Source organism: Otolemur garnettii, unplaced genomic scaffold, assembly GCF_000181295.1.
Source record: "Otolemur garnettii isolate 467f Iridium unplaced genomic scaffold, OtoGar3 scaffold00056, whole genome shotgun sequence".
NCBI classification, from domain to species: domain Eukaryota; kingdom Metazoa; phylum Chordata; class Mammalia; order Primates; family Galagidae; genus Otolemur; species Otolemur garnettii.
This window is the reverse complement of record NW_003852451.1, coordinates 7,631,477-7,639,784: the sequence shown is the minus strand read 5'-3', so window position 1 is coordinate 7,639,784 and position 8,308 is coordinate 7,631,477. Positions and strand designations below refer to the sequence as shown.

Sequence of the window (8,308 nt, the reverse complement as noted above, 5' to 3'; positions counted from 1 at the left end):
TGTATGTGGCTGGTGCCTTAGCCGCTTGAGCCACAGGCGCTGAGCCAGGTTAGATTATTTTTAAAGTCTACTTTCAGTTCTGAATATTTGTGCCTGTCTTGTAAATTGTCTTACAAAAGCAGATAGATTGTCAAGTATAGTGTAATAGTATTTTTTTTAATGTATAAGAAATGAGAAAATGGGATATGTTTTGTTTTATAATTTAAGTATAATTGTCTTTTATTATGGTTAGTTTCTTACATGAAAACTTTATAAAAATGAGTATTTTTCAGGGTAGCCATTGCAAGGTCATCAAACTCTTTCTCTACACATTTCAAGGAATTTTTATTTGAAGAACTAAACAAATTTAATAGGCTGAAAGTAAGCAATAAAAAAGGTATTTTATAAGCTAGGGAGACTCAGATGACATAATTCTTATATCCTAGTGTGTGATAATTTATCTCCCTGCACGTAAAATTTAAATCCTCAGTTTTCTAGGATACTTGTACCCTCTCCTGCTAAGGTAGATAACTTGCTTGTGATAAACTACCACTCACTCCTATGTTATTGATGGATTTTTTTTTTTGTACTTTTGATATGGTACACTTCTCACCTTTTATTCCTTTTTAGATAATTCTTACTAGTCTCTGATCTTTTTTTTTTTTTCTTTAAGTCAGTTTCACTTTGTCACCCTGAGTAGAGTGCTGTGGCATCATAGCAACCTCAAACTCTTAAGCTCAAGCGATTCTCTTGCCTCAGCCTCCCAAGTAGCTGGGACTACAGGTGCCCTCCAGAATTCCCAGCTATTTTTAGAGATGAGGTCTTGCTCTGGCTCAGGCTGGTCTCGAACCTGTGAGCTCAAGCAATCTACCCACCTCAGCCTCCTAGAGTGTTAGGATTATAGGCGTGAGCCACCGCACCTGGCCATAAAGGTCATAGAGGCCATAAAAAAGATACGGTTTTGGTGAAGGTCTATCAGGTTGGTATTAGGAAATTTTGCTTCTTACCTTCTTAATATTAATCTCATAGCAAGCCTATTTTTAAGATTATAAATATTTTCCTTAAAGTGAATTTTAGTTACCTGTAACTTTTTTTTTTTTTTTTTTTGAGACAGAGCCTCAAGCTGTCTCCCTGGGTAGAGTGCCATGGCATAGCTCACAGCAACCTCCAAATCCTGGGCTCAAGCGAGTCTCCTGCCTCCGCCTCCCAAGTAGCTGGGACCACAGGCACCCGCTACAACGCCGGGCTATTTTTTTCGGTTATAGCCATCATTGTTGTTTGGCGGGCCTGGGCTGGATTCGAACCCACCACCTTAGGTGTATGTGGCTGGCGCCGTAGCCACTTGAGCCACAGGCTCCGAGCCAGTTACCTGTAACTTAAGAGCAGTTTGAAAACATGGCTCTTAAGTAAACAGACATTCAGGGGAGGGTATTCTCCATTACAAGTTCTTTAAACATAAAACTGGGAAAATTGGCCAGAATGGTGGCTCATGCCTATAATACTAGCAGTTTGGGAGGTCTTGGTGGAAGGATCACTTGAGACTGCAGTTCAGGTTTACAGCTAGCTATGATTACGCCACTGTACTGCAGCCTAGGTGACAGAACTAGACCCTATCTCTTAAAAAAAAAAGAGAGTTGGAAAATCTTTAGTGCTATGGTTAGTGGTATATATATGTGAGAGTCACATGGGTTTTTTTTGTTTGTTTTTACAAAAGAAGCTTTAGCCCCATGTAATTAGGCACTTGTTTGTTTGTTTGTTTAGCAGGCCTGGGCCAGGTTTGAACTTGCCAGCCCCGGTGCAGGAGGCTGGTGCTCTAACCATTGAGCTACAGGTGCTGAGCAGGGACTTTTATATACTTTTGTTTTAGGTGAACAGCATATTTGAAAGCAGTAGTAGGGTTTTGATTCAGCTTCTGTAATTCAGGCATTGTCCTGAGTATCAGTGATAACAGAATGAATCTAGGGTGTGGTTTCACCCAGAGGACCATGCTTGGCATGTTCTTAACAGAGAATAATTTCTGTTTATATCTCCTTTTACCTGTTCCCTGTAAAATGGGAAAGAATAATGAAGGGACAAATTTATTATTGGTTAAATTAGAGCTGTTATTATCTCAGTAGCCGGACATTGTGGTGGGCACCTGTAGTCCCAGCTTCTTAGGAGGCTGAGTTTGAAGTTGCTGTGAACTGTGATGTCATGGTACTCTACCCAGGGCAACATAGTGAAACTCTGTCTCAAAAAAAAGAAAAAATATATTTATAATTATCTCAGGATTAAAAAGCAGAATTCATTCTTAGGAAATCTATAAATTTATGGATATGATTTTCTATTCTATTTAATAAAAGCAATTTCAACATAACTCATGTATGGATTTATTTTTGTACTAGATGGAAACAATATGAAGCATATGTACAAGCTTTGGAGGGCAAGTACACAGATCTTAACTGTAAGTATGAATTTTAGCTTTCTAAAGACTATGAATAGTCTCCTATCAGATTGTTGTTACAAACATGGAATAATTGGTTTATTAAATCAAATGCTTAAGCTCATACATTTTATTTATAAGAAGTACATGTAGGCCCTGTGTTGGGTACTGGAAAATAGATGAATGAGACAATCTCTATTGAGGAGTTCTCAGTGAGGAGGATAGACATGTAATAATCGTACCCTTCCAGCAAAATTAGGGACAAGGTTCTGACAGAGTATAGGTAGGATAACTCATAACTAATTGAAACTCTTCTTTATCTATTCCTAACCCCTTCTAGGTAGGAATTTGAATTGAAGCATGAGTTTAGTCTAAAAGAGAGATATATAGAAACAACCAATGATAGATACATGAGAGCTTAAATTAAAACATTAGGATATAGGGCGGTGCCTGTGGGGCACCAGCCCCATATGCTGGAAGTGGTGGGTTCAAACCCAGCCACAAAAAAAAAAAAATCCATTAGGATATAGCTATATATTTACATATCATTTCAAACCTGCTATAAATAATAACTAAGTTTATAATTAGGAACCATTTTAGTCTGTCACTTTTCACAGAGTTTGAATAACATACTATTTCAAAGTATAAAAACTATATGTGGGCTTGGTGCCCATAGCTCAGGGGTTAGGGTGCTGGCCACATACACTGAGGCTGGCAGGTTCGAAACCAGCCCAGGCCTGCTAAACAATGACAACTGCAACAAAAAAATAGCTGAGCATTGTGGCTGGCAGGCACCTATAGTCGCAGCTACTTGGGAGGCTGAAGCAAGAGCATCACTTAAGCCCAAGAGTTTGAGGTTGCTATAAGCTGTGACACCACGGCCCTCTACCCAGGGCAACATAGTGAGACTCTGTCTCGAAAAAAGAAAAAGTATTGTTTTCTTAGTTCAGAAAGCTTAATACCATGAAGTTACAATAATCAAATGACTGTTACAATCTACACAAGTTGTGAACATTATGAAAGTTTGCAATACTAATTGTCCATGCGGTTATTGCCAGTTTTGTTTTTTGTTTTTTTATTTTTGGGGATTCATTGAGGGTACAAGAAACCAGGTTACACTGATTGCATTTGTTAGGCAAAGACCCTTTTAGTTACTGCTGTTTTTATATTGCATAGGTTAAAAATTACTAATTGAGGTTTTGTGAATACTGTGTAACATAAACAGATGCAGATAATGCCGTTTCCTGTTCTCTTTGGAACAAATGAAACAATAAAAATACAGTTCGGCCTGATACTGTATTGGATAGCTGTGGAGCACTGTAATCCGCTCTGGTGGCTAGAAACAAATAGCCTTGTCACATAAGTGGTTAGGATGGAAACATTAAAGGCTTGGAACTAGGAATTAACCTAGTTTTTGTTACTCTCACCAGAGGTAGTTAGAATTATTTTAATTAGCCCAGTTTGATCTTGAAATTACATTTATAATGTTTGGAATTTTTTTCTCTTTTAAACATCAGCCAATGACGTAACTGGCTTAAGGGAGTCTGAAGAAAAGCTAAAGCAACAACAGCAGGAGTCTGCGCGGAGGGAAAACATCCTTGTAATGAGACTAGCAACCAAGGAACAAGAGATGCAAGAGTGTACGGTAAGTATTTCAAGTTGTAAAAGTCTTTAATTGAAGAACTGATTTTTAATCCATATTAGAGTATGTATATTCTGTTGAGGTACATATACTTTGGGTTGCACATATAGTTACCAGATTTAAAATTTTGGTAGATAGCATCTCATTATTTAGATCAAAAACTTTGTGGCCAAGTGGTGCCTGTGGCTCAGTGAGTAGGGCATTAGCCCCTTCCATATACTGAGGGTGGTGGGTTCAAACCCGGTTCTGGCCAAATTGCAACAAAGAAAATAGCCAGGCATTGTGGCAGGAGCCTGTAGTCCCAGCTCCTTGGGAGGCGGACACAAGAGAATCGCCTAAGCCCAAGAGCTGGAGGTTGCTGTGCTGTGATATCACTGCACTCTACCAAGGGCGACAAAGTAAGACTCTGTCTCTAAAAAAAAAAAAAACTTTGTGGCCAAGAAGGCAGAACTTTTAAATTACTCTCTGAAATTTCCATGCTTTATGAGAATTAGTATATCTGTTCCAGATATTTTTCAGATAGCTAATTATTATTTTTTAGGTATCATCTGAGGATATAATCAATAAAAGAGCATTCATTCCTTATAGAGTTTTTTTTGTTGTTGTTTTTTAGGGTTTTTTGAAACAGAATCTCTCTCCCCTTGGGTAGAGTGAGGCCGCATTATAACAACCTCAAACTCTTGGTTTTGAGCAATCCATGTGCATCAGCCTCCTGAGTAGCTGGGACTACAAACATGCACCACTATGCCCAGCTAGTTTTTCTGTTTTTTAAATAGAGGGTGTGGGGGGCGTGGTCTCACTCTTGCTTAGGCTAGTCTCAGACTTGTGACCTCTGGCAGTCCAGCCACCTTGGCCTTCCTTCCAGGGTGTTAGAATTATAGGTGTGAGCCACAGCACCCCACCCATTTCTTACAGCTTTACTTCCACTGGCTAGGGAAGCCATCCAATTAGTCTTAATCCCTCTGTGTGTAGAATTATTCCTAGTGTGAGCAGTTCTATAGTAGTTTTTCTTTTTTTTTTTATTGTTAGAACTTTGATTTGTACCATTTACCATATCTTAATAGATATGAAATCTGGCCCAGCACCCATAGCTCAGTGGGTAGGGTGCCAGCCACATACACCAAGGCTGGCAGGTTCAACCCAGCCCGGGCCAGCTAAATAACAATGACAACTGCAACAACAACAAAAAATAGCCGGGTGTTGTGGCAGGCGCCTGTAGTCCCAGCTTCTTGAGAGGCTGAGGCAAGAGAATCTCTTCAGCCCAAGAGTTTGAGGTTGCTGTGAGCTGTGATGCTACGGCACTCTACCCAAGGCAACACAGTGAGACTCTTACTTTAAAAAAAAAAAAAAAGATCTTAAATCTAGTGACATTTAGTCATCTAGTTTTGCTAATTCAGACTGAATCTTATGGTATTTTTGATTCGAGTGTATTGTATACAAAACAATTAGAGGCGGCTCTTTGTTTCTGACTTTTAAATCTGCACGTTTTTTCAATGCTTTATATACTCCATTCATTTGATAAATTTTATTGAACTCTTTTAATGTGTAAAAGCATTATTCTGCTTACTGGAAATAGTAAAAATCTATGATACAGTCTTATTCCTATTTCTTCTCTCATCAGTATAATATTTCTTAGGGTTCAGTTATACTTTCTATGCAGAGATTGTTTGCAATTCCATAAAAGTCCCTATTTTCTCTTCATTCTCTTTTTTTTTTTGTGGAGACAGAGTTTCACTTTATTGCCCACATTAGAGTACAGTGGCGTCACAGAGCTCACAACAACCTCCAACTCCTGGGCTTAGGTGATTCCCTTGCCTCAGCCTTCCAAGTAGCAGGGACTACAGGCACCCACCATAACGCCTGACTATTTTTTTGTTGCAGTTTGGCTGGGGCCAGGTTTGAACCTGCCAACTTCAGTATATGAGGCCAGCGCCCTGCCCACTAAGGCCACAGGCGCCGCTCTCTCTTTATTCATTTTTTTTTTTTTTGAGACAGCCTCAAGCTATCCTTCTGGGTAGAGAGCCATGGCATCACAGCTCACTGCAACCTCCAACTCCTGGGCTTAAAGAGTCGCCTGCCTCCGCCTCCCAAGTAGCTGGGACGACAGGTGCCTGCCTCAACGCCCGGCTGTTTTTTGGTTGCAGCCATCATTGTTGTTTGGTGGGCCCAGGCCGGATTCGAACCCGCCACCTTAGGTGTATGTGGCTGGCGCCTTAGCTACTTGAGCCACAGGCGCCGAGCCTTTATTCACTTTTTATAAAAAGACTTCTTGTTACTTTGCTGAAGAGTAGCCTTTATCATTTCTTCCATCATCTCACTACTTTCTCTCCTTTTTCTGCCAATTTCTTTTCAATTTTTATTTTTATGCAAAAAAATGAATCTTAACTACAGAGTGTTAACACATGGGAGGTGGAGTATGAATATATAGTACTAATGCTACTTACTGTCTCGTCAGAGCAGAGTGCCTTAAATTCTTTCTCCCTGATTCTTCCCCTTGATGTTGTAGTTCAGATACACTTAGTATTTTCCTAGACAGTATATGCTATCACTGTACCCCTGTTTCTTCATTTGTCCTATTTATACTGGCAGGTTTTTTTTTGTTTATTCGTTTTTGTCCGGAGCTGGGTTTGAACCTGCTACTTCTGGTATATGGGATCAGCGCCCTACTCCTTTGAGCCACAGGTACCACCCAAGTATACTGGCAGTTTTAGTGACACTCCATCAGTCTTTGTCTTCTCAGCCTGGATTTTAAGGTTCTTTCTTCTAGAACCTAACCTTTTTCAATCATCTTTTTAAAATAGCTCTCTTCTATACAGGCCAGCTGAACAACTTCTGTTCTTTCCATTGTAATACACAGTAAGTTTTTTTTGTTTGTTTTTTTGAGACAGAGCCTCAAGCTATCCCCCTGGGTAGAGTGCCATGGCATCACAGTTCACAGCAACCTCTAACTCCTGGGCTCAAGCAAGTCTCCTGCCTCCGCCTCCTGAGTAGCTGGGACCACAGGCGCTCACCACAAAGCCCAGCTATTTTTTGGCTGCAGCCATCATTGTTGTTTTTTGGTAGGCCCAGGCTGGATTCGACCCTGCCACCTTAGGTTATGTGGCTGGCGCCTTAGCCACTTGAGCCACAGGCACTGAACCCACAGTAGGTTTCTATGGAGAGGGGAACAGGAACAAAAACACAAAGAAAGGGCCAGATTATGTGTGGTGTGAGGATGAAGTTTCAGGTGAGAATGAAAAGAGATACTCAGGGTCAGGGCTTCGGATCTTGAATATTATTTAGGGGGGGGGGAGAGAGAGCCCCTAAAGAATTTCTAAGCAATAAATTTATAATGTTGGTCAGATTTGCAAATTTTTTTTTTTTGAAACAGAGCCTCACTATATCGCCTTCAAGGTAGAATGCTGTGGCATCACAGCTCACAGCAACCTCAAACTCTTGGGCTGAAGCGATTCTCTTGCCTCAGCCTCCTAAGAAGCTGGGACAGGTGCCTGCTCCAGTGCCTGGCTATTTTTTTGCTACAATAATTATTGTCATTTAGCTGGCCTGGGATGGGTTTGAACCTGCCAGCCTCGGTATATGTGGCTGGCGCTGTAACCACTGTGCTACAGGCACCTATCCCAGATTTGCATTTTGGGTAGATCATTCTAGCTTTAGTATGGAAGATGGCTTTGAGAGGAATAGGAATTATAGCAAGAAAACCTTGGGAGGCTCTTAAAATAGTCTAGATGAGGTAACAAAGCCACTGATGTCAGGAAGAGGAGGATGGGATGTAGGTGTTTTAGAGGCACAGGCAGTAGGACTTGATCAGTTGGATGCTATCAAGGAAGGAAGAAAGAAATTTAGGAAGGAATCACAGATGGCGTGCAGGTTTTTCCTGTCTGTGATGCTACTAGGATGGATCAAATTAAAAAGAAGAGCAGAATGTAGTCTTAGGAAAACTGAGAAGATGCAGTATCGATGTCCCCTCCCCCCACCTTCAAAAGATAAAGAAAATAATAGTGTCGAAGGCAAACATCAGGTTTAATGAGTTTTAAATTGTTCTCTGGATTTGGCAGTGAGGAATGCTATTGGCCACTTTAGTTTGGCCACTCTAGTTAAACTTGTTTCAGTTGAGGGTTGGGCAGAAGCAAGATTGTAGTAATTTGAATAGGAAGAGATGTATCAAATATAGACAGTGGCTAAGATTATTTCTTTATTGAGGTTATATTGAAACTAGGACATACTGTTTGATAATTAGACAAGATTGGGAGAGCTTTTTTTTTTTT

General features: G+C 40.3%; 1 protein-coding gene across 1 annotated transcript in view; it reads left to right on the top strand.

Moving 5' to 3' along the window:
* LOC100940628 (pre-mRNA-splicing regulator WTAP) overlaps nt 1-8,308 on the top strand; it is a 35,635-nt gene that overhangs the window by 15,249 nt on the left and 12,078 nt on the right. Inside the window, exons 4-5 of the mRNA XM_023514641.1 lie at nt 2,364-2,422; nt 3,919-4,046. Coding sequence (XP_023370409.1) covers nt 2,364-2,422; nt 3,919-4,046 — 187 coding nt within the window. The remainder of the gene's footprint in view (nt 1-2,363; nt 2,423-3,918; nt 4,047-8,308) is intronic.